The sequence below is a fragment of the Oryx dammah genome, unplaced genomic scaffold (assembly GCF_014754425.2).
Source record: "Oryx dammah isolate SB20612 unplaced genomic scaffold, SCBI_Odam_1.1 HiC_scaffold_20, whole genome shotgun sequence".
In the NCBI taxonomy this organism is placed as follows: Eukaryota; Metazoa; Chordata; class Mammalia; order Artiodactyla; family Bovidae; genus Oryx; species Oryx dammah.
This window is the reverse complement of record NW_024070204.1, coordinates 13,307,230-13,334,096: the sequence shown is the minus strand read 5'-3', so window position 1 is coordinate 13,334,096 and position 26,867 is coordinate 13,307,230. Positions and strand designations below refer to the sequence as shown.

Here is a 26,867-nt window from a genome sequence, read left to right as displayed (position 1 = left end):
TCTAAAGCTCTTTTTTCCTTGCGTTTTAATGCTTCTTAAAGTCAGGATTTGTTTTCTCATCACAGCATACCTTTAGTATGGCCAATAAAAATGTTAAAATATTAGCTCTTACAGACAATAACATCTTCATCTTACAATCAAAATGTGATTTTTTTTCCCCAAGTGTACACAAATTAGTATCAACATTGAAATTCCTAGTAGAAAATACCTAATGCATTCATTCATCAAACAAATTCTTGAGTGTTTATAATGTAGCAAGGGGGCCTTCGCAGGTGGTGCAGTGGTAAAGAATCTGCCTACCAAAGCAGGAGACTCAAGAGATGCAGGTTCGATCCCTGGGTGGGAAAGATCCCCTGGAGAAGGAAATGGCTACCTGATCCAGTATTCTTGCCTGGAAAATCCCACAGCTGGAGGAGCCTGATGGGCTAGAGTCCATAGGGTCACAAAGAGTCAGACACAAAGAGGCTGAGTATACACTCACACACAGTGTAGCAAGGTGGTAAGTGTATGGTGGTAAACAATATGGGCATAAATCCTTGCTTTCAAGTGCCTTTTCTAGGCCAGTTGTACATGGTGCCCTGTATGCTACTTATAGACGATCTAAGATCTGTTATTTCAGCGAGAATAAGAACTGTGATAGAAGCAGATCCAATCAAGTCAGCATGGCTCTAAACCCTGTGCTTTTTCCTCAAATTACCATAATTGTTGAGCTTAGTGGAGTGTTCACACCCAGTCTTGCTGACAGAGCTGTCATTCCTTATGTAATTTGATTTTCTTTCCTGCCTCAGCACTGGGTTTAGGACCCTGTCAAGGAACAGTTGGTGAAAATAGCATTACTGTGGATGCCCCAGCAAGACTGATTCCTTTTTAGCAAAGAATAAAGTTTTGCCAGCAAGACACCTAAAAAGACTAATCCTATGTTATTTTAAAACTTAGGCTAATATGTAATATATCATTATATATTAATTATATCATTAATTATATATTTAAGAGCATGCTAAGTCACTTCGGTCATGTTGGATTCTTTTCAACCCCATGGACTGTAATCTTCCAGGCTCCTCTGTCCATGGGATTCTCCAGCCAAGAATTCTGGAATGGGTTGCCATTTCCTACTCCAGGGGATCTTCCCAACCCAGGGATCAAACCTACATCTCTTAAATCTCCTGCATTGGCAGATGGGTTCCTTACCGCTAGTGCCTCCTGGGAAGCCCTAAATTATATATACTATATATTTAAATATGAACACAATTTTAGCAATGAAAAGCAAGCAGTTTACAGTCAGAGTGGAGAAGGATGAAAAGGGAAAAAAACAAACCATACACTGTTCTCTATGACTGAGAGAAATGTAATTAGAAGCTGTATTGAGCTGGGGTCCCTGGAAACAGAGCCTGCCTTGGGAAATTTTCATGTGACTTATTTATTGAGTGAGTGCTCTCAGGAGAAGGGGAGCGGGAAGCAGTGGGTGGTGGGGAAAATTTAAAAAGGATGTGGTCTCCACTGGAGACTACCTCCCACCTGCTCCCACAGGGAGTTCTGGAGCATGAATTGTACCAGCGTTGATCCCACAGGGAGGCAGGGGAGGTGATCTTGTATATCCCTGTGTCAGCCCTTCATTGTCTGGGTGCTGCCTGGGGGCGGTCAGAAGTGGCCTAACCAACCCAAAGTGGCTGGGAGCAGTGTTTCCCGAGAAGGAGGCAAGTCCCTTGAGTGGCCAAGTCCCAGAACCTGGGGATGGATGTGCTGACCAATAAGGGGCATCTGGGTTGGAAATCAACCACATCTACTGTAGAGGTCCGAAAGGAAATTAATCTGGGAAGCTTATCGAGTGATGGATCTTGACACATAGCAGGAGTCCTCTGACACTATACACCTTTTGAACACAGGATTTATTGTCAAAGAGCTTGTTGGTTTTTAGTTTGCTTCAGGCTGATAAGATATTAGATCAGCTTTGGTAAAGGAAATTTGTTCCTAAGGAGGACATCATGTCAGGTATGAAGGTTCTGATGGAAAATTTTAAGTTATTACTGGAAAAAAAGGAAAAGAGAATGAGAGATATAATTGGAAGCAGTTATCAAAAACTACCTTATATAATCAAACAAATGTTATAGGCTTAGCAGGTAAGGAATCTGTCTGCAATGCAGGAGATGTGGGTTTGATCCCTAGGTTAGGAAGATCCTCTGGAGGAGGAATGTCAACCCACTCCAGTATTCTTGCCTGGGAAATCCATAGCCTGGTGGGCTATGGTCCATGGGGTCACAAAGAGTCAGACATGACTGAGTACATAGCATATGGCACCTTATATGACACCACCTGTCAGAAGAATGACACTGAATTTCTATAAGTACCATATACTTTTATTATAGATTTTTCTAAAACAACCTTACACATTGGTATTTTCTACAATAAATACATTTTTGGCTAACAGTGCTTTGCGTAGATTGTTCAACTATATAATGGTAGGTAAACATCAGGGACACTTGTCAGAATCCCTGGAATGTACAGCATGAACCCCAGTATCAGCAGTAGACTCTGAGTGATAATGACAGGTCAGTGTAGGTTCATGGATTGTAGTCAGTGTAGCTTTCTATGGGGATATTGTGTGTGCTCGGGGAAGAGGGAATGTAGCAGCTCTCCATACTTTCTGTTCCACTTTACTGTGAGCCTAAAACTAATCCAAGAAATTAAGTCTATTTTAAAAGTGTATATACAATGGAATATTAGTCATAAAGATGAAATAATGCCCTTTGCAGCCGCATGGATAGAGCTAGAGATTATCATAGTAAGTAAAGTCAGAGAGAAAAAGACAAAAACATATGATATCACTTCTATGTGGAATCGAAAAAAATTATACAAATGAACTTATTTATGAAACAGAAACAAACTCACAGACAGAAAACAAACATGGTTCCCAAAGAGGAAAGAGGGTGGGAGAGGGATAAATTAGGAGTTCGGGATTAACAGATACACACTGCTATATATAAAATAGATAACCAACAAGGATTAACTGTACATCACAGGGAACTATATTCAGTATCTTGTAATAAACAATAATTGGAAAGAATCTGGAAAAGAATATGTTTAACTGAATCACTTAATTACATACCAGAATCTAACCCAGCATTATAAATTACCTATACTGCAATAAAAACTAAATTTAAAAAAATGAGAAGTATATACAGAAAGCTGATCTCCTGCCCAGGCAGTTGCCTATTCCTAAAGACAGAGGGTGATATTCTGGTGACATTTTTATTTATTTATTTTTATAGTCAGAAAATTTTATTTATTTATTTATTTTAATTGGAGGCTAATTACTTTACAATATTGTAGTGGTTTTTGCCATACATTGACATGAATCAGCCACAGGTGTACATGTGTCCCCCAGCCTGAACACCCCCCCACCTCCCTCCTCATCCCCTTCCCTCAGGGTCATCCCAGTGCACCAGCCCTGAGCACCCTGTCTCATGCATCAAACCTAGAGTGGTGATCTGTTTCATATATGATATTATACATGTTTCAGTGCTATTCTCTCAAATCATCCCACCCTCGCCTTCTCCCACAGAGTCCAACAGACTGTTCTTCCATCTGTGTCTCTTTTGCTGTCTCTCATATAGAGTCATCATTACCATCTTTCTAAATTCCATATATATGCCTTAGTATACTATATGGGTGTTTTTCTTTCTGACTTACTTCATTGTGTATAATAGGCTCCAATTTCATTCACCTCATTAGAACTGATTTAAATGCATTCTTTTTAATGACTAAGTAATATTCCATTGTGTATATGTATCACAGCTTTCTTCTCCATTCATCTACTGGTGGACATCTAGGCTGCTTCCATGTCCTGGCTATTGTAAACAGTGCTGTGATGAACATTGGGGTACACGTGTCTCTTTCAATTCTGGATTCCTTTATGTGTATGCCCAGCAGTGGGATTGCTGGGTCATATGGCAGTTCTATTTCCAGTTTTTTAAGGAATCTCCACACTGTTCTCTATAGTGGCTGTACTAGTTTGCATTCCCACCAACAGTGTAAGAGGGTTCCCTTTTCTCCACACCCTTTCCAGCGTTTATTGCTTGTAGACTTTTTGATAGCAGCCATCTGGTGACATTTTAAAAACAAAGTTCTTCTACTTAGACATCCATTCCCACAAGCTCGGATCTAATTTATTCATCTGTGTGCTCAGTTTCGCAGTCTTATCCCACTCTTTGCAACCCTATGGACTATAGCCCATCTAGCTCCTCTGTCCATGGAATTCCCTAGGCAAGAATACTGAAGTGGGTAGCCATTCTCTCCCCCAGACGATCTTCCAGGCTCAGGGATCAAACCTGAGGCTCTGTGTCTCCTACATTGGCAAGTGGATTCTTTACCGCTAGTGCCACCTGGGAGGCCCCAATTTATTCATCTAGTAGGTGGAAAAGTTAGAACCTCAGAGGGGTGGTCCCTCATAGGGGATGGTTAAAACAGAATATTCTATGGCCGCATCTCCAGCAAGAATTATTCAAAAACAGTGTATTTAAAGATTTTTCTTTTCCTATTTGTCTGCACAAAAATCAGGAATGTATTTCAAATTAAAGTACAGTAAGAATCAGGTGAATAGCATCCACAGATGGTATAAAAATTCCATCAATACCCATTTTCATGACAGAGCTTACATTATGCTATGAAGGATATATAAATAAGTACAATATTTCACACATACACACACACAGGGAAAAAAGGACCCATCACCCACTCCATATAAAGTAGTTGACCCATTTCCAAAATGCCTGTTGCTATTGTGTAGATTCAGCCTGCAAATAAAATTTAACATGTTAACCTTTTAACCAGAACATCTTAGAATTATTTTCTGATATTAACATAGAACACTTGTTGGGTTTTTTCTATTCCTTTCATAGGAATTTCATAGGTGATAGTGGGCAGCTATCTCCCCCACAAGAAATTTCAAACTGAAGCTAATATGGATGAAAATGAAAATAAATAACCTCTATCAAATTACAGTGAGACTTACCCTATAAGCTGCTTAGCGTTCCTATGGAAACACAACCCGCTGCGTTTTATTGTGGGAGAGGAGACGAAGTTTCTAATGCTGTCTGTGGGACTCTTCCCTCCACAGGCCTTGAACCGGGGGATCGCTGCTGTCAAGGAAGATGCAGTGGAGATGCTGGCCAGCTACGGGCTGGCGTACTCCTTAATGAAGTTCTTCACAGGGCCCATGAGTGACTTCAAGAACGTGGGCCTGGTGTTTGTGAACAGCAAGCGGGACAGGACCAAAGCTGTCCTGTGCATGGTGGTGGCCGGCGCCATTGCTGCCGTCTTCCACACCCTCATAGGTAAGACTGGCGGTCGTCCCTTAACAATCCAGCTTTGCCAGTTCCCTGTTCCTCTTAATCTATTTATGTGTATTTATTGTAGTAAGTGATTTCTTCTGTAATTATTAAGTATCAATAGAATTTTAAGGGCTGGGAGGAGTGGAGTTGGTACTTCTAGGACAAAAAAAGAGAGACATCCTTTCTCTAAGAAACAGTATGTCTCTGGTTCCCAAACCCTGTGTCAGAGAGAGAGGAGTTTCATTAATATGTGATCAGACTGAGGACTTCCCTGGTGGCTCAGTCTGTCTACACTGCCAGAGACCCAGGTTCAATCCCTGGGTCGGGAAAATCTGGAGAAGGAAATGGGAACCCACTCCAGTATTCTTGCCTGGAAAATCCCATGGACGGAGGAGCCTGGTAGACTACAGTCCAAGGGGTCACAAAGAGCTGGACACGACTGAGTGACTTCACTCACTTTTGGTAAGGCTTCCCTGCTGGCTCAAATTATAAAGAATCCATCTCAGTGGAGAAGACCAGGGTTCGATCCCTGGTTAGGGAAGATCTCCTGGAGAAGGGAATGGCTACCCACTCCATATTCTTGCCTGGAGAATCCCATGGACAGAGGAGCCTGGCAGGCTACAGTTCTTGAGGTCAAAGAGTCAGACATGACCGAGCAAACTAAGCACAACACACACACACACACACACACACACACAGGGATTAAAAAAGTCAGGTGCTTTTGTTAGACAGATGTTACTTAACCTTTTTTCAAATTAAAGTGTAATCAATTTACAATATTGTGTTAGTTTAAGGCGTACAGCACACTGATTCAGCTATATATATAACTTTTTAAGATTATTTTCTGTTATAGTTCATTACAAGATATTGACTAGAGTTCCCTGTGCTATACAGTAGGACTTTGGTGCTTCTCTACTTTATCAGTCTCACTTAATCTTAAGAATAAAAACAGAATGAGCATTACTTAGGATTAATGCTTATCAGCAGTGAAAACAAATGAGATTGTCTTTTGTTTTAAAATTGGCTCATTTTAGGACCTCATGCTTCTATTTTAGATGAGACTCAACACTCTGGGCATAACATTCTTTGCATCAAACAAGAAAATTGAATCACACAGAGTGATTGACCCATGGTTGGAAAGCCCCTTCCTTTAGACTAAGAGCTCTACTTCTGCTGCCTTCAGGGTAGTGATAAAAACCCTAAGGGAAGAATTTCAGAACCTATAGACTTCAAAACAGCTCAGCTTACCTGGCATAAAAGTTGAATGACCCACCTACTGAACCCAGTTACATGAAGCCCGTGAACAACCCGTCACAAACCCATTGAGTGACTTCAGCTTGGCCCTGGTTGCCTGAGAACCATGAATATCTGTGGTGAATGAAGAGCCAGGAGACTAACCCACACCATTTCCCATGTACTCAGGTGTCAACTCAAGTTTACTCATACAGTTGTGAATCTGGAAGTAAACAGAGCCAGCTCTTTGTGGGTTTCCTTTTTAATAGAGCATAGGATTTTGTGCTAAGAACAATGAGGACCAGAAGATGCTTCCCATGGGCCAAATATCCAGACCAAGTGTTGCTGTTGATCGTTTTCATTTGGACTGAGAGCTTCAGGGCGTGGGGTGGAGAGGAGATGCCTTTCTTGCCCTCAGCTTACACCCTGAATACTGAGCTCTCTACTGAGCTTTAAAGGAAACTTCAGCAACAAGAATTCATCTGGGCCATTTTCATAGATGGCACAGTAGCTCAGTCAGTAAAGAATCTGCCTGCAGTGCAGGAGGCCCGGGTTCGAGCCCTAGGTCAGGAGGATCCCGTGGAGAAGAAATGGCAACCCACTGCAGTATTCTTGCCTGGGAAGTCCCATGGGCAGAGGAGCCTGGTGGGCTCCAGTCCACGGGGTTGCAAGAGTCGGACACAGTTTAACAACTAAGCTACCACCACCACCATGTGTAAAATGACATACATGAAATGAGCAGGTCTAAATAAGTTTTTGCCTAAAAAAGGAAGACAAATTAGTTCCTTTTTATAAAATTCCTTCCAAATAAACCCAACATTTCCTGTTTTATGAGGGAATGAGACTTTGGGACTCACAGCTAATTACTAGCTGTCTGTAATTAAGGAAAACTTGAGTTTTCTGTGTTATTGACACTGTTGGGAGGAACAATTTGGTCACTGAAATAAAAATTGAAGTCATTTTCTAATTTAAATCCAAGTTTTTCAACTTTAAGATGGAATCCTAAAATCTTAAATTTGAACCAAAATGGTTCTACCTCCAGATATTTAACGATTGTTTTTATCACTGTTGATATTTTTACAATTACTATATAGCATTCCCCCCCCAAAACAAATGCTTTCCACAGTCACTACAGAAGCACATATCAATTTCTTTCAAACATTTACAACTCAAAATTTAATGATTTTTCCACCTGTAGTATATTGGCCTCATTTCAATTTTCTGTCTAAGGGTTTAATTCTTCTCTTGCCTTGTCTGCTGCATCAGGCATTTTTGCTCATCTTCTTGTCTCCTGTTTTTTTTTTTTTTTTAAGTATCCTGTAAGCCTTTCTGGGGCTTCCCTGGTGGCTCAGGAATAAAGAATTGCCTGCAATGCAGGAGACACAGGAGATGTGGGTTCAGTCCCTGGATGGGGAAGATCCCCTGGAGGAGAGCATGGCAACCCACTCCAGTATTCTTGGCAGGTAGATCCCATGGACAGAGGAGCCTGGCAGCGTACTGTCCACGGGGTTGCAAACAGCTGGACACAACTGAAGTGACTGGGCACTCAAGCTTTACTGTCCTCAGATCTTGCCAATGGTTTCCCAGAAGCTTGACCACAAGCTCCAGATAGGATGTTGATCTCTTTGCTACCTTTTCCAACATAATTTTCTCGTCATCAATAAACATCCACCATTTAGTTTCTACGTTACAATGTGTCGCCTACACTAGACACTAAAACCCATTTATCACATCTTAGTCATGCTAAAAACAGCTACTTACATGTCTACTTGAACAGTTAGTTCTTGGATGTCTATGCTTGGGACAAGGAAACAGTGATAGATAAAACAGAAAAGCAAATATTCCAGATATATTTGACTTGAGAACCCATCATCTGCTCTCAGGCAGTCTTCTAATTGTATTTGCTTGGCCTGAGAGTGAAATGAGTATGTATTTAGCTCAGTCGGTAAAGAATCTGCCTGCAATGCAGGAGACCCAGGTTCAGTCCCTGGGTCGGGAGGATCCCCTGGAGAAGGAAATGGCACCCCATTCCAGTGTTCTTGCCTGGAAAATCCCATGGACAGAGGAGCCTGGTGGGCTACAGTCCATGGGTCGCAAGAGTCGGACACAACTGAGCAACTAAACCACCAGCACCACCATTCCTCACAGGAGCAGCTCCTCAGTAAGGCTTAGAGTCGGTACAAGAAGCAAGGTGTTACCAGTTCACCAGCTTAACTCACAGAGTGAGAAACCAGAGTGATCTAGGCTAGAAACCTAGTTTCTTTATATTCCTTTGTTTCAGGCGAAACCAGTCTTCTTACCTTAAACGTTCCTTTTTAGGTGCTATTTCCCTATCTCCTTAGTGGATTTATTTCTTTTATCAAGACCTTCTAACTTTTCCATAGCATTTGTGTAAGGACATTTGAGAGCAGAGGGGAGGAAGAGACACTTTCTCTTAGGGGTGTGCTCCGAAAAGCTCAGGAGGCGGGTCATCTTCTGTTCTTCAGCCACTCAGTCGTATCCCACTCTGTGCGACCCCATGGACTGCAGCACACCAGGCTTCCCTGTCCTTCACTATGCCTCAGAGTTTCCTCTAACTCATTTCTGTTGAATTGGTGATGCCATCCAACCATCTCATCCTCTGTTGCCCCCTTCTCCTCCTGCCCTCAATCTTTCCCAGCATCAAGATCTTTTCCAGTGAGTAAGCTCTTCACATCAGGGAGCCAAAGGACTGGAGCTCCAGCTTCAGCATCAGTCCTTCCAATGAGTATTCAGGCTTGATTGGTTTGATCTCCTTGCAGTCCAAGGGACTTGGTCATCTTCTAACTGGCTCTGAAAGCAGGAGTTGTATTTCAGCACGTGCAGTGTTCAGTTGCTTCAGTCGTGTCCGACTCTTTGCGACCCTGTGGACATAGCCCACCATGTTCCTGTCCTTGGGATTCTCCAAGCAAGAATACTAGTGTGGGTTATTACCATGCCCTCCTCCAGGAATCAAACCTGCGTCTCTTACATCCCCTGGGTTGGCACGCAGGATCTTTACCACTAGTGACATATGTGGATCACACATCCCTTTCTAATTTTCCCTATCTTTGATACAAGATGGACTGGTGAGTTTGACCCAAGGCTCTAAATGACTCTTTGCCTTGCTGCGTAAGATTACAAATGGTGACTCTTCTTATCTATTATGTTTCCTCAATTCCATCCAACCTCAGGCTGTGGCTTTAACACCACCACCCTATTGGGTGGTTTTTTTTGTTTTTTGGTTTTTTTTTTCAGTTGAATGGTTAACTCCTTGATTTCTTTTTGCTTTGCTTCCTAATTTACCTGTTTCTTCATTTTATTCTTTACCATCGTAGTTACTTTTCTCAGCAAGATGTCATCTGTAGTTTTAATGAATATGCTTCTTTATTCAAACACATTTATAGATAAAATTCAACCATTTTCCCTTATGATATTATTAGCATTCTTGTTAATTCTAAGGAGACACACCACTAGTATTAGTAGAGCTGACCTCCCTGCTTTAAACTTGGGGGGCTTTGACTAAAAGAGAGTGAGAGTAAGAATTGCCCTTTGTTTAACTCACTTTTACTATAACCCAATCCCTGTCTGTCCTATCAGTGGTCCAACAAATTGCTTACTGAACAAATAGTATGTGCATGTCGTTCAAGTCCTACTAATGATAAGCTGGATACAGAAGTGAGAGAAATACAAAACAGATGGTGGCCAGATACACCCTTCATCTCAAGGAGAAGTAGTTAATGGGAAAGTGTGCCTGTTCAGCGTGCTTTCTAGAAGCAAAAGCTATTTTCAGCCTGTGAAAACTTTTATGATACTGTAATATGTAGCATTTATTTTTCTATTTCCGACTTAAACTTCACTCTGTATGACAGTCTCTGAATCTATCCACATTCTCAGCAAATAGCACAATTCCCTTCCTTTTTATGGCTGAGTAATACCCCATTGTATATGTACCACATCATCTTTTTTCTTTCATCTGTTGGTGGGCATTTAGTTTGCTTCCATGTCCTGCCTATTGTAAATAGTGCTGCAGTGAACATTGGGATGCATGTATCTTTCTAAATTATAGTTTTTTCCAGGTATTTGCCCAGGAGTGAGATTGCTGGATCATTTGGGAAATTGGGATTGACATATTTATGTATGCGGCTTCCCTGGTGGCTCAGAGGGTAAAGCGTCTGCCTGCAATGCAGGAGACCTGGGTTCGACCCCTGGGTCAGGAGGATCCCCTGGAGAAGGAAATGGCAACCCACTCCAATACTCTTCCCTGGAAAATCCCATGGACAGAGAAGCTTGGTAGACTACAGTCCATGGGATCACAAAGAGTCAGACATGACTGAGCGACCTCACTTTATATATGTATAAAATAGATGACTAATGAGAACCTACTGTGAAATAAATATTTTTAAAAAGAAAAGTGAGATGGTAGAGGTAAACCAGAGTCAAAGCTGGAGGAGTCAAAATTGGATTGAGCGAGCCCAGCGACAGTGGAGAAGGCAAGAGAAGGGGCTTTTGGGTGTGGGGGGAAGATGTGGGAGGCACACAGCCACCACACATTTATAAATCAGGAACAATAAAGCAGGAAAAAGAGTTCAGTGTTGAATGTCACAAGTACCAGGAGGATGTCTGATGCTCGGGTTGGGGCAGGTAACCAAGCACAGGAGATGTGCAGCCTGAGACTATGGAAGAGCCCATTAGACAACACAGATGGCAAAGCGGGAGGAAGAGAGAAAGGGAAGGAGAGCAGGGAAGGGCCAGGCAGAAAGAGGACCAGCAGAGAGGGCATTAGGCACTTAGCCCTACAGCTGTTCCTGGGTCCCTTGGAGAGCCTTTGATACCAGTGGGCATTTTTTTGGTTACATCTCAGTGACAACTATATAAAATAAAGCAGATTTATCCTAATGTTCATATCAGTTCAACTCAGTCACTCAGTCATGTCCAACTCTTTGTGACCCCATGGACTGCTGCACACCAGGCTTCCCTGTCCTTCACCATCTCCCAGATCTTGCTCAAACCATGCCCATCAAGTTAGTGATGCCATCCAACCATCTCATCCTCTGTTGTCCCCTTCTCCTGCCCTCAATCTTTCCCAGCATCAGGGTCTTTCCCAGTGAATCAGCTCTTCTCATCAGGTGGCCAAAGTATTAGAGTTTCAGCTTCAACATCAGTCCTTCCAAAGAACACCCAGGACTGATCTCCTTTAGGATGGACTGGTTGGATCTCCTTGCAGTCCAAGGGACTCTCAAGAGTCTTCTGCAACACCACAGTTCAAAAGCATCAATTCTTCGGCACTCAGCCTTCACAGTCCAACTCTCGCATCCATACATGACTACTGGAAAAACCAAAACTTTGACTAGACAGACCTTTGTTGGCAAAGTAATGTCTCTACTTTTTAATGTGCTGTCTAGGTTGGTCATAGCTTTCTTCCAAGGAGCAAGCGTCTTTTAATTTCATGGCTACAGTCACTATCTGCAGTGATTTTGGAGCCCAGAAAAGTAGTCTTTCACTGTTTCCATTGTTTCCCCATCTATTTGCCATGAAGTGATAGGACTAGATGCCATGATCTTAGTTTTCTGAATGTTGAGTTATACGCCAACTTTTTCACTCTCCTTTTTCACTTTCATCAAAAAGCTCTTTAGTTCCTCTTCGCTTTCTGCCATAAGGGTGGTGTCATTTGCATATCTGAGGTTATTGATATTTCTCCCAGCGGTCTTGATTCCAGCTTGTGTTTCATCCATCCCAGCGTTTCTCATGATGTACTCTGCATATATAAGCAGGGTGACAATATACAGCCTTGTTGTACTCCTTTCCCAATTTGGAACCAGTCTGTTGTTCCATGTCCAGTTCTAACTATTGCTTCTGGACCTGCATTCAGATTTCTCAGGAGGCAGGTCAGGTGATCTGGTATTCCTGTCTCTTTAAGAATTTTCCACAGTTTGTTGTGATCCACACAGTCAAAGGCTTTGGCATAGTCAATAAAACAGAAGTAGATATTTCTCTGAAACTCTCTTTCTTTCTCGATGATCCAACAGATTTTCATATAAGTATGTTTAATACAAGGCAGATCTATATGTTCTGCTTACTGCTTTATAACCTTATGGTTGCTAAAGAAAGTTTTATTGCTTAGAAAAGTTGAATATATTTTGTCATTCTGCATAGTCTCCTTGGTTATGAACTAATGCCTTAGCTAAGTACTCTGAGATTTTTTCTTTCCAAAGACTGTGTATTTCCCATTGGAGAAATCCTGATTCCCAGGATGATCTCTTAGAGTTTTTTTCCCCAAATTTGGATGAACTTTGACATTTCAAACTTTTCAGTATCTACTAGTCATCTACCAGTTCCTGCAGGATCTTCTTACTTGGAAGTGATTTCAAATGTGAGCATCTCCAGCATTGAGCAACCCAGTTTCAGATGTCTCTCGTTTTCTTCACTTACCTGGTATTATATCTGGACATCCACTGGAGGGTTATAGTAAGATGTTATAGACTTAGGTCAGAGAGGACCCAAAACTCCTTTGTATAGGGTCATCCTTTGTAGGATTTTTGTGTTTGTCCCAGTAAAAGAGAGATCTTTCACTAGGTCCTTTTTATTACATTTGCTTATTACATTTGAAATGAGGTTTTTTCCCTTGTGTGTTTCATATTCATTTTCTCTGATTTCTTATTCTTTTTGGACCCAGCTAGTAAGCCAAATCTTTTCCCATCCTTGAGAGTTTTGCACATGGTTGTGGCTTTTCCCTGACATGACTGGGGTGATTCTCACTGACCAGACAGGCACTTCCCCAGGGATTTGTGGGGGAGATGCTGAAGAAAAGATGGTTCCAGAAAATTTCCTGCCCCAAACCTGATACAGTTAGTCAGGGGAGTACTTGGAACTTGTTGAACTGACAGACTTGAAATCGAGAAATCCACTGGCCGAAAAGTTGATGTCTATTCTATGTACACCTGTGGCCTGGCTCAAGACACCCAAATTGCAGGAGCCTTGAAAGTATTCCTGGCTTTTTGTTCTTGTCATTTGTTGGGCAACTGCCAGTAAGTGTCCCTTTTAAACTAAATTATGGGCTTCTCTGGTGTCTCAGACTGTAAAGAATCCACCTGCCATGCAGGAGACCCAGGTTCAGTCCCTGGGTCGGGAAAATCCCCTGGAGAAAGAAATAGCAACTCAGTGCAGTATTCTTGCCTAGAGAATTCCATGGACAGAGGAGCCTGGCAATCTACAACCCATGGGGGTCCCAAAGAATTGGACACGACTGAGCGACTAATACTTTTACTTAAGCTAAATTGTAGCTGCTACTCTAGTCATGAACTCATCTATGAGACCCCATTTTATAAAAATGCAAGTCATAAGATTTGCCAGCCCCAGACCTTAATTTAACCCAGGGGTCAGGTATTTTCCTGTTTCTCCCTGTTTATCTATAAAAGAAAGAAAGGAAAATTTGCCAACCTTGTGCTCGGTTTCATTGGGTCCAAGTCAACTTCACATGCGTCGAAATTATAGTATGGCCTGGCCTCCTAACTCACACAGAGGTAGAAACCACTGCTGTGGATTTGTTTATTTCTTTCCACACTTATTCCTTCCAGTGATCTGCAAGGCCTCTTCCATGCCACAGAGGAGTCTAGGCAATCCGCAGAGCTCAGAGGAACAAAACTTGTATAGTCTCTTGTGCTTCTACAGTTTTTCAAGAGATTCTATTTGTCCTTGTTCCCTTGTCAACAAAGCTGTCCATTATTCATGGATTATAAACCAATCCTGTAAAGAGTAAATTGGGACAATTGGATATCATTTAAACCAGCAAGGGCACTAGGAATGGATAGGCAGGTCTGTATAGTCTCATGATTTATTGCCATGTGGCAATCACCTCCGTACTCACTGACTCACAAGACAAGCTTTCATTCTTGCTCACTAGACCACAGGTCGGTGGGGCGGCTGTTTTGCACTTGGCTGTGTTTATGCCTCTGTGGTCAGCTGAATCCAAAGGAGACTCTGCTGGTCTTGGTGGGCTCACCAGGTTCTGTCAGGTGGCAGTAGGCTGGTCCAGATGGCTCTATGGACCGCTGAGCTCTGTTCCACATCGCCTCTCATCCTCCTCCACCAGCCTGAGCTTGCTTAAACAGCTGTGCCAGTACCTCCAGTGATGGATAGAGACACACAGGGTCTCTTGGGCCAAGAATCAGATGTGGCTCAACTTCACTGCCACTGCACGCTCCTGGCCAGGACAAGTCACAGGCCAGCCCAGGTTCCAGGAGTAGGGAAACTGACTCCAGCTTTTGACAGCAGGAACTACAAAATCACATGCAGGGTAGGGACGTAAGGAGGAGAGAAGAGTTGAGGACACTGTAGCCATCAGCCTACTCCACTCACTTCTTGGCAGGATTATGGATTCATGCATTTATTCCATCCATAGATACTGAACACCTGCTATGTGGAAAATATTGGCCTACATCCTGGGATTTCAGACATAAGGCTTGTTCTCTAGGAAGAAGCAGAAATCATGCAATAAATTATTGCGTTACCCACTCAGTCAAGTCTTTTTTTATTGAGGTATTATGGCTAAGCTAGTAAATAATCCACCTGGACTGTGGGAGACCTGGGTTCGATCCTTGGGTTGGGAAGATTCCCTAGAGAAGGGAAAGGCTACTCACTCCAGTATTCTCGCCTGGAGAATTCCATGGGCTGTATAGTCCATGGAGTCACAGAGTCGGACACAACTGAGCGACTTTCACCTCACTTCATTAGTTTCAAGTGTACAGAAAAGTGAATGCTGTACATATATATTGTTTTTCAGACTCTTTTCCAGTATAGGTTATTATAAGATATTGAGTATAGTTCCCTATACTATAATATATATTAGATGTTATCATTTGTATTATGTGCTATAATATATAGCATATATATAATGTATATAATTATGACCCTGATGCTGGGAAAGATTGAAGGCAAGAGGAGAAGGGGACAACAGAAGATGAGACGGTTGCGTGGCATCACCAATCAATGGACATGAGTTTGAGCAAACTTTGGGGAATGGTGAAGGACAGGGAAGGCTGGTGTGCTGCAGTCCATAGGGTTGCAAAGAGTCAGACACAACTTAGCAACTGAACAACAGCAACAGGGGTTCCCAAATTTGCCTCTCGGAAATGCACATATTAACCTTTCCCTAAAATGGGAGGAAGGCTTTTTCGTTAACTCCCATCAGAAAATTTTAGGTAATGAGATTTTTTTTGATTAATACCAATGTATCATGGCATTTTGCAACAAGCACTGGTTACTCTGGATGAACAAGTTTGAGAACCACTAATTCTGGCAGGGTCCACCACTCCAGTGGGCTGAGGTAGGAGGAGCTAGGGATTTGAATGATAGCCCCTCCTGTTTCCTGTTTCTGCAACTCAAATACCTGTAAATAGGCCAAGTCCATGTCCTTTTGCTGCAGCCAGGCCATGAAATCTATGTACATCTATTCAAAAGCCTCGCTTAATTTCTCTTTCTAATGTTCTACTTTTCATAAGGGGTATAGACTATTTCAGAACAGTCTTAGTAAGGCCGTTTATAAAAGTTGAAGGTTACTAAATGTCATGAAGGCAGCTAGCCTGGTAATTATAGACTCAATGCAAAGCACTTTAAACAAATTACCCCCGGCCTCCAGCTCCAGCCAGAAACAGCTCTGGGACACAGAGGGGAGGGTGAGGGGATATTAGGTGAAAAACAGCTGCTGGAATTGAACATTCCCAACTCCCAGGGTGGAAACTACCTTTGTAGTTATAATCAGACTTCTTCTACCACAGAGGGGAGGAGTAAAAGGAAGGAAGAAAAACAGGAAGAAAAGCTTCTTTCCGTGGCCTCCAGAATTTTCCTCTAGTATCTAAAAGAGGACAGGAAGTAAAAAGAAGCAAAAGCATCCTCAGGCCCATTGGTCTCAAAGTACCCTGGCACCTGAGGACCACGGAGCTGCTGTCTGAACAAAACGAGGAGGCAGGGGACATCCTGGCAGAATCAGAGCTTTGGCTGAGCTCAGCACCCAGCAGTCCTACAGACCCTCTTCAACTGTAGATGTTTGCTCTTCATTGCTCTGTGTAAAGGCACTGTTTTTAATGTTTTAGTTCAAATATTCTAATAAATCGGTATGCTTAGGTATTGGCTTCCCAGGCAGCTCAGATGGTAAAGAATCTGCCTGCCATGCAGGAGACCTGGGTTCGATCCCTGGGTCGGGAAGATGTCATGGGAGAAGGAAACGGCAACTCACTCCAGTATTCTTGCCTGGGAAATCCCACGGATACAGGAGCCTGGCGGTCAACAGACTATGTGGTCGCAAAGGAGTCGGACATGAATTAGCAACTAAACAGCAACAGTGGCAATACTTAGGTATATTCATAGAGGTAGATAAACTGATTTATACTGACCCCTATACACTCAGCAGATCCAACCAGTCCATTCTGAAGGAGATCAACCCATTCTGAAGGATTTCTTTGGAAGGAATGATGCTAAAGCTGAAGCTCCAGTACTTTGGCCACCTCATGCAAAGAGTTAACTCATTGGAAAAGACTCTGATCCTGGGAGGGATTGGGGGAAGGAGGAGGAGGGGACGACCGAGGATGAGATGGCTGGATGGCATCACGGACTCAATGGATGTGAGTCTGAGTGAACTCTGGGAGATGGTGATGAACAGGGAGGCCTGGCGTGCTGCGATTCATGGGGTCGCAAAGAGTTGGACACGACTGAGCGACTGAACTGAACTGAACTATACACTCAGACCACATGAGCCAACTGCACGCCCTGCTCACAGCTTCTCAAACTCACACAACCTTTCTTTTCTGGCTGCTATCCTACAGTCTCATGGGAAAAGAATTCTTTCTAGAAGCCACCTGTATGAGTTTGCTAGGTCTATCCTAGCAAAGCACCACAGACGGCAGAAGTGCGTAGTCTCACAGGCTGGAAGATGGAGGCGGTGGTGGTGAGGTTGGTTCCTTTGAAGGCCATGACCGAGAATGTGTCCCAGGCCCCTCTCCAGCTTCCGAGGTTCTGTGATATGCAGTGTCCTTTGGCTTGAGGAGGCATCTCCCTGATCCTCCCTTGATGGTCTCGTGAGCTTGTCCTGTTGCACATTTCTATAGGTCTCCAAATTCCCCGTTTAGAAGGGTACCAGTTGCCTTGGCTTGGAAGCCCACTGTCCTCCAGTGTCACCCTGCACGTATATGCTTGGTCGTTCAGTCATGTCCAGCTCTTCAATCCCATGGACTGTAGCCCACGAGGCTCCTCTGTCCATGGGATTTTCCAGGCCAGAATACTGGAGTGGGTTGCCACTTCCTTCTCCAGGGGATCTTCCCCACCCAGGGATTGAACCCGAGTCTCCTGCATAAAGGTGAATTCTTTACCATCTGAGCCACCAGGGTCCCCCAACCTTCACTAATTATACCTGCAATGATCCTGATGCCAAATAAGGTCACCTTCTGAGGTCCTAAGGGCTAGGAGTCAACAAATGAATTGTGAGGGGACAGAGGTCAGCCCATACATCCCCCTCTGAATCTCAGCCTTTCTCCAGTCAGGTCCGCTCAGCTGGCATTTATATCAGCTCTAACCTTTACCAGGGAATTTTAGTTCCTGAGCTTCATAGCCAGCCCTGGGCTCCTGCACTTGGCATGGCTCTGTTTGCCCAGCGTGGCTGCCTTTCCCATTGGCAGCTGCCTGTGCCAGGAGGGGCAAGAGGGCAGGATCAGGACATCTCTCTGGGGATGAACTTGACCGACAATGAAAAGGCATGTACAGATCAACAGCAGCCATGATTTCCAAGTCTCAGCACTCACAGTAAGCTGTGTGTGTGGCTCAGTAACATCTGCATCCCAGCTTCGGGTTTCAGCGGCTCATCTCAGATCTGAATGCACTTCTCACCTTGCTGCAAAGTGGGGCTGGAGGACTCCCTCCCTGCCGCAAAGGGTCAGGTCACCTTCGTACCTTCTGATCCAAGCAGGACATCACAGCTGCCCCCCTGGTCCCTGGCCATGACTAATGCCACTTCTCCCTTCTTTGCTCTTTCTGCCAAGTGCCAGCCTCCCTCCTGGGTTTCCCTTCCTGCTGCCTCAGTGGCTCTGCTGGCCCCACCAGCTCCACACCTGACACCTGGGCTCACCTGGCGGTTTGCCTTTTGATCTCCACCTGTGCTCCTCCTGGGAGGATTCAGATCTCCCCTCCTGCATTTGCCTCCCTCAGCAGCCCTGTTTTCTGTCTGACTCAGTCATCTATTCCCCTGCCTCTTGAAATCACTTACTCATAACGTCACTCCCACTGGGATTCCCATTTGTGCATTTAAATATCTTTGTTTTCATCCTGAAGAGCATGCTTAATTCAACATTCTCATAATTCCAGGCTAATCCCAACAAAAGATGGAGGATTGTTTCTTTTTACCAATTAATATGGTAATAAACCCACAAAGAGTCAGAAACAATTTAGCGACTGAACAACCACAATAACAAATGGTAACAAATCGTCCCCCACACTTTGAAATGGAGGAAGGGATTCTGATTGTTTCACAAAAAAGTAAGGGGGACATTTGACCTTTCTGCTTTCAAAGCAGCTTCTGCGCTTCTCAAGTACATAAATATTCATATTAATGAAAGAGTGAACACAGCAGGAACACTACTATTAGAGCGCTATGTAAAACCCTATGAAAACACAAAGATTATTGTTTTCCTACATGGTCTAAACTTTGCATCAATGAGGTAGGAAATAGTCAATATTTTATTTAACCTTTACTAAAATGTCAGAGGGCTTCCCTGGTGGCTCAGACGGTAGAGAATCTGCCTGTGGTGCAGGAGACCCAGGTTCAATCCCTGGGTTGGGAAGATCCCCTGGAGAAGGGAATGGCTACCCAGTCCAATATCCTTGCCTGGAGAATCCCACGGACAGAAAAGCCTGGAGACCCACAGTCCATGGGGTCACAAAGAGTTGTAGACAAATAACACACACACACACACACACACACACACACACACAGCAATGTCAGAGTGCTTAGTTCATACATTATTGAATTTTTCTCTTTCTACCTTTCTCACCCTTGAGCACGTACACATTCATTCAGCCTTTGTTGGTAAAAGCCCATTATGTTCTAGTTACACACTGGTCCCAAATCCTCACATTGGAGGGACTTGGAAAGCACAGAGACAGCATTTTTCTACTGGGCAAACTATACCCACAGTTTCCATCCCCCACAGTTTTTGCCTTCCTTGGGAAAATGAAACAAAAAGAATTACAAACAGTGACTAGCTACCTTTAAATTTCTATTGAAAAGCCACGTTTTGTTGAATCCCTGTGTTGTACACCTGGAACTAGCATAATATTGTAGATCCATTAAACTTATTAAAGAAAAAAGAAAAGGCATATTAACACATAGGAATTTTCTCTTAGTAAATAATTAAGAATACCAACAGACATGGAGGGCTTCCCTGGTGGCTTCGTGGTAAAGAACCCCCCTGCCAGTGCAGGAGATGCAGGTTTGATCCCTGGAGAAGGAAATGGCAACCCACTCCAGTCTTCTTGCCTGGGAAATTCCATGAACAGAGGAGCTTGGTGGGCTACAGTCCACGGGGTGGCAAAACAGTCAGACTTAGCAACTAAACAACAACTACATTGGCATTGAGCTTTCAAACTAGCCATCAAGCATTCTTTTATAATATCAAAAGAATGGAAACAACCTAAATATGTAATACTTGGAGATTGAGCAAGTGATACTAAATAAACCGGCAAAAAGGAATTCAGTACAACCAATCAAATATAGAAGCATGTTATGGAAAGATGTTTATGGTTCACAAAAGGGTATGTAGGTAGTATGATGCCATTTTTATGTTAAAACACCCACACATACTCCACCACAAAACACCCATAAAACAACTGGATGATTAGCACCCAGAGTGTTGACTGTGACCCCTTCTGGGCAGAAGGATGGATGAGATTGTAGATGATTTTCATCCTTTTGCTTATCTAGATTTTTCTACCAAAAAAAAAAAAAAAAAATATATATATATATATATAATCTTTAAAATTGTTTTAAACTTTTGAGATAAAAAGCTTATGAGGATAACTTTTTCTAAATATTGCCGTGCATATTTTTTTGCAGCATATAGTGACCTAGGCTACTATATCATCAATAAATTGCACCATGTGGACGAGTCGGTGGGGAACAAAACAAGAAGGGCCTTCCTGTATCTCGCTGCCTTCCCTTTTATGGATGCGATGGTGAGTACGGAAGATCGTTGGCATTTTTTTTAAATTATGGTTTAAAAAAATACATAACCTAAAACTTACCATTTGAACCATTTTTATGTGTGCAATGGCCTGTAGTATAGTCACATTGTTGTGAATCTTCAGAACTCTTTTCATCCTGGGATACTGACTCTATTCCTGTTAAATACTAACTCCCCATCCACCCCTCCCCCAGCCTCTGGCAACCCAGAAATGGAAATGGGTCCACTTACTCCCTACAATAGATCCACTTACTCCTTGGCAGGAAAGTTATGACCAGCCTAGACAGCATGTTAGAAAGGAGAGACATTACTTTGCCAACAAAGGTCCGTCTAGTCAAGGCTATGGTTTTTCCAGTAGTCATGTATGGATGTGAGAGTTGGACTGTAAAGAAAGCTGAGTGCCGAAGAATTGATGCTTTTGAACTGTGGTGTTGGAAAAGACTCCTGAGAGTCCTCTGGACTGCAAGGAGAGCCAACCAGTCTATCCTAAAGGAGATCAGTCCTGAGCGTTCATTAGAAGGACTGATGTTGAAGCTGAAACTCTAATACTTTGGCCACCTGATACGAAGAGCTGACTCATTGGAAAAGACCCTGATGCTGGGAAAGATTGAGGGCAGGAGGAGAAGGGGATGACAGAGGATGAGATGGTTGCTTGGCCTCACTGACTCAATGGACATGAGTTTGAGCAAACTCCGGGAGTTGGTGATGGACAGGGAGGCCTGGCGTGCTGCGGTCCATGGGGTCACAAAGAGTCAAACATGACTGGGCGACTGAACTGAACTGAACTCCCTACAAAATGACCTACACCCTTGAGGCTCTCTTCACTGCCCTCCACACTTTTCTCACTGGAGGAATGTTCATATAACGTGGAATTTCCCATCTGACCCATTGTTAAGTGCAGTTGAGTGGCGCTGGGTGCTTTCACGTTGCTCTTCTCCCATCCCCACCGTCCACACTCAGCTCTCTCCATCGTCCCCTCTGAACACGGACTCCCCACCCTCCCCCAGTCCCTGACAGCCACCACTCTTACTTCTGTGTCTGTGAACTCAACTACTCTTGGTACCTCATGAATAGAATAATACAGTACTTGTCTTTTTGTCTCTCCTTGGCTTATTTCACTTCACAGAATATCTTCGAGGTTCATGCATGTTGTAGGCTGTGTCAGAATGTCCTTTTCTAAGGCTGAGTAATATTTCTTGTATGTATAAGCTGTATTTTGTTTATCCTTTCATCCACTCATGGGCATCTGGGTTATTTCCACATTTGTCTGCTATGAATACCGCCACTAGGAAGATGAGTGTACAAATATCCCTTTGAGTCCTTGCTGTAATTCTTTTGAGTATATACCCATAAGAGGGATTGCTAAATCATATAATAATTCTGTTTTTAAGTTTTTGAGGCTCCATCATACTGATGGAGCAGCTGCACAATTTTACCTCTCCACCAGCTGTGCGGAAGATTTCCAATTGACCACTCACTGACTTTTAACCAGTCCATCTTGTCAGTTTATTTTATGAGAATGGTCTGTATTTGCCACAAGTTCTGGTAGGAGGCAAGAGAGCTCCCTTGAAAATTTGATTCAAATATAAATTCTTTTCTGATATATTCAGGCTCAAGAGATCAGGATAGCTTTCAGATAAACTTACCACTTGTGTGGTATAAGTACCCAAAGCTTTTTACAATAAAACTCACTTGAATATACTGATAGGGCTTTGTTACTTTAATCACCAGCTTTGCTAGAGTAGATAAAGATGACTCACTTCCATAGATTAAATTCTTGGTCCTGATACTGAAAAGTTCTCAAAGAATGCTTTTTTCCTATTCATTTGTATTGTAGATATAAGAGAGACTTAGCAAAAAAAAAAATATGTATGTATGTATATATATATATATATATATATATACACACACATATACATATATCTCCAATAATGGCTAATGGTGGAAAATAAACGCTTTCTTTGGGATCCATTTTAAATTACCCTTGGAAGGTAGCTTTAAAATATGATCACTTGTATGGGGTTATTTCTAGTTTTTAACAATTTTTCATTATGAAAAATTTTAGACATACGTGAAAGTAAACACAAATCATTAGCATGCAGCAAGGCATTTCTTATAAGAAGACGGCCTTTGATTTTACGGTTGTATAGGTTTTGTTTTGCTTTGCTTAACCACCCCTCTCCTCCAGTTCTGTATACATTAGATGTGTGAGGTGAGTGGACCTCTGTATCAAGGTTAAGGCAGCAGCCCCAAATCCTCAGAGGAAGGAGGCAAGGTGCTAATAAAAATGCACGTGGTCCATCCTCTCAAATGTCATCAGAAGTCTCACTGTGCCCGCAGCTGGGTTACGGGCACAGCCTCACTGAATCTGACAGCTTCCTAGTGGTGTGGGGGAGCCTTAGACACTAAACCCTCAGTTTCCAGCGAAGGTTCTGATTTTCAGTCGTCCTGACATCACTTTAGGCTAAGAATTTGGCCATTGGAACACTTGTGCCTGGATTTCTTTTTTCTTACTTATCATCAGGTGTGTTTACTCTGGTAGCGGACACATACCTTCCACCCCTATGCCCCCTGCCTCCAAAAGAAAAAGGCCAAGGATTTGGGGTGTGTGGAAGCAGAGTCCCCACGGGGCCCAGGCTGGACTGAGGTGGCACCACAGTGCCCTCAAAGCAGTGAAAGAACTGAATGGGGTGACCGACCTTTTTCACAGCCTAAGAGAGTGACCTAGCTTCCTAGGCAGAGTCTGAGATTCTAATGCCCTTCCTCCTATCTGCCCTGAGACTGCTAACACACAGAAGAACTACAATTATCAGGGGACACAGGACTAAAAGTGGCTCACAGGCTCGTTTGCCGCAGAAGTTCCCAAAACTCAAAACATTTGTGATCAGCACACTTTTCTTCCATGTTTCATCTACCAACTCCCCCAAAAGACCAGTAGTAAGAGATTACTGATAAAGACCAAAATAATACATATCATCTCCCCAAACACACACACACATGAACACGTGCACACACACACACACACACACACACACACCCTACAGCATGGCCCTGATGTATTAGTCGGAGAGATAATATTTTTGAAGCTTATCATCCAGGTCACTTTCAGTCAATAAATACAGCCGACCATCCACAGTTTACAGTTGTCATCTACACTTTGCCTTTCTTTCCATATTTGGCACCTTGGGACCTGTGAGCTGAGGAGGAAGTAGCAATAGAAGCAGTTACGTAGTCTTGACGCAGACCTAGGTTATTCCCTAGGTGTGCTTGTGTTTAGCTCACGTGAAATGTTATTTCTGTGTCAGTTCAGGTTGACCTTTACTAGTTAGAAAGATGATACTGAAACAGATCCTACTTTGAACTTCAAACCTTCTCCAAACCTGCCATCCCCTGGGCTTTTCGTTGTCTGCAGGCTTTCTAGCACCTTCCTCTTAATTCCCCTCAAAGGCACAAAGTGTCAGATCACATCTTGCCCAAACTTAAAGAGAAGGAAGTGGTAGAGCCCTGATCAGTCAGTGGGAGCCTGTAATGACTGCAGTAACTCAGAACCAGTTTTGAGCCCTCTTCATTGGAACCTGCTTCACAGACCAGAAAGCTGTGCTTTGTGACTCACACTGGCCCCCGTTCCTGGTATTCACCCAGATTTCCTGCCAGGCCCATGAACCAGGACACTAGTCTTCAGATAATTGGTACCAAACAAATACTATGTGGTCACTGGTTCCACTTAAAAACCTCACTTGGTCCTGGGTACCAGGTTAAGTTACAATCATTGTATCAATCAAAGATTCATTAAACTTGTGCTACCAAGATTGGGAGGTGGGTGGGTATAATGTCTATTTTAAGAACGCCCAGGAACTCATAAGAACCAGAAGTAACCTAATCCTAAATGTATCTCATGCCCAAATCTCTCCTTCCCGGCAGGCATGGACCCATGCTGGCATTCTCTTAAAACACAAATATAGTTTCCTGGTCGGATGTGCCTCAATCTCAGATGTCATAGCTCAGGTAAGTGTGGTGTGTGTGTGTCAAAGCTGCTCCTTTCAGGTGATGGACAGAACTGGCTGACGCCTCATTTACGTCCATCCACTCTGCAGTGCATCCCTACTTGATTCAAATCAAACATGGACTTTGATAAATGCTTGTTAAACGAACCCTCCGGTGATTACAGTGTGTAGAATCTTGCGAAAAGGGGGGATTGCAGGAATTGAATCTATCAGAGGTTTTGACCTTTATTGTTAAGGCTCTTGCATTCAAAATGACTAAAGCCATGGCTAGCACATGGTCACAGGGTCACTGTGCACCTGATGGGGTGGACACACTGGCCTCTATGTGGCTGAGTCACTCCGGGAGGTTTAGAAGAGCGCGCCTAGAAAGTAGTCTTTAATTGTCATTGCCACCTGGGCAATTCAGGCATCTTCCCCCCAACTTAGAATCAGGAAATTGAGTCTGAGAACATTCTGCTTCTGTCCAGTTTCCCCAGGGTCTGGCACCGGCCCTGGTTTCCATGCTCCTTCCTTTCTTCTTCCATCAAAGATACAATGACAGTTTTTTGCAGAAGATACTTAATTGCTATACTCTGTAAGTTAGACTTAGTTCCTACAGTTGGGGATTTGGAGAGTGATATCTTTATGGAGAAGGAGGTGGACTGATTTCTAAACTTGCTTTCCAATTCTCAATTCCGTGCTAGGAACGTGTCCACATGGTTCTTCCTGGTTTTTCCCTGCTGAGCATGCTAGTCTTTCAACCACCTTTTTGAAATAATCTACTGTTCAATTAGTACCTCCCTAAAGGCCAAGATTTAAATTTCCAAATTAATTGCATTGACTCCATGGATCACTATTTAAAGTAATTTAAATTGCTTCCTGCTAACATTAAGAGTGTGTCTTTGTGTGTGTGTGTGAGTGTGTGTGCGTTTTCTAGCACATGCCTGAATATCCCCCTAACATCATTCTTTGATGTATCTTTGTTAATTTTCTTATTGAGTTATTGGAGATTTTTTGCTTGGTCTTACTTTTGATTCATCCTCTGAGGGATGAACTGAACTGCCTCATTCACGCTAATCACTTACTGAAATTAAGGGAAATTAAGGGAACACCTCTCATTTTTAACATGAGCATTGACGCCTGTGTGAGCATCTGTAGATGTGGTATCCTCAAAGGCAAAAAGAAAAGCACACAGCTTTGCCTTAGATAAATACAGCAAGCATCCAAGAGTAAAAGAAAGAAATCGTATTCCTGAAAAATGCTTTCACAGTATGCCCACAGCCTTTTTCCTTCTTAATTTTAAAACTAGTACTGGCCCCTGCCTGCTGGGAAGGCTCAAAATTTCAGAATAAACCTACCTGGTTACTCGGGGCAATGGCAGTTGGATTCAGGTGCCATCTGACCTCGGGCTATTCCAGGTAATGTAGTTATTTTGAACCTTGTAGCTCGAGCTCCTGCCATGGTTTGGCTGAGGGAATAAATTCAGTTTTTGCTCTCACTCCCACCCTCTACTTCATTCCTCTCATTACTTGAAAGCATTTGTGAATTACCAGATCTGGTAAAGAAAAAATAAATCCCAGGCAAAGTCCTTTTTTAGAAACATTTTTAAAGGTTTTTATTTTTATTTTTTAAATTATGAAAGTATGATAATGCATTTACAGGAGATTTGGAAAATCCAGAACAAAGTTACATGTAGTTTCACTATATATTACAATTTTTAAGTAGATGAATTAAGATCTTTGGTTGCAGTTTCAATATCAAGCTCTCAAAAAATTAATAAAATGAATATATAGAAAAGTAGAAGAATATGGTAGACCTGAAAAGCACCATGAACCAATTCAACATAATTAAGATTTGTACACTTTTCACACAGAAGTAGGATACAAATTATATTCAAGTTCCCGTAGACTATAAACTAAGAGACATTGGAAATATCCAGGGACATAAAACAAGGTGCAAAAATTTCATGGTCTAAACGTGAAAGTCCCTTGAAATACCACCTTGGCATAGATAGGAAGGGAGTGATCACCAATTATAATATGAAAACAGTTTGTAATGCCTTGAGTGTCAGTCCCAACTCCTATTTAAAAAGTAATTTTTAG

At 42.8% G+C, this 26,867-nt stretch overlaps 1 protein-coding gene and 1 non-coding gene across 2 annotated transcripts in view; both read left to right on the top strand.

The window, feature by feature from the left end:
- ANKH (ANKH inorganic pyrophosphate transport regulator) overlaps positions 1-26,867 on the top strand; it is a 167,032-nt gene that overhangs the window by 90,571 nt on the left and 49,594 nt on the right. The window contains exons 2-4 of the mRNA XM_040262251.1: positions 5,114-5,330; positions 20,656-20,774; positions 24,704-24,787. Coding sequence (XP_040118185.1) covers positions 5,114-5,330; positions 20,656-20,774; positions 24,704-24,787 — 420 coding nt within the window. The remainder of the gene's footprint in view (positions 1-5,113; positions 5,331-20,655; positions 20,775-24,703; positions 24,788-26,867) is intronic.
- Positions 19,313-19,384, top strand: TRNAH-GUG. The gene has a single exon. It is a non-coding gene; the product is annotated as a tRNA-His (tRNA).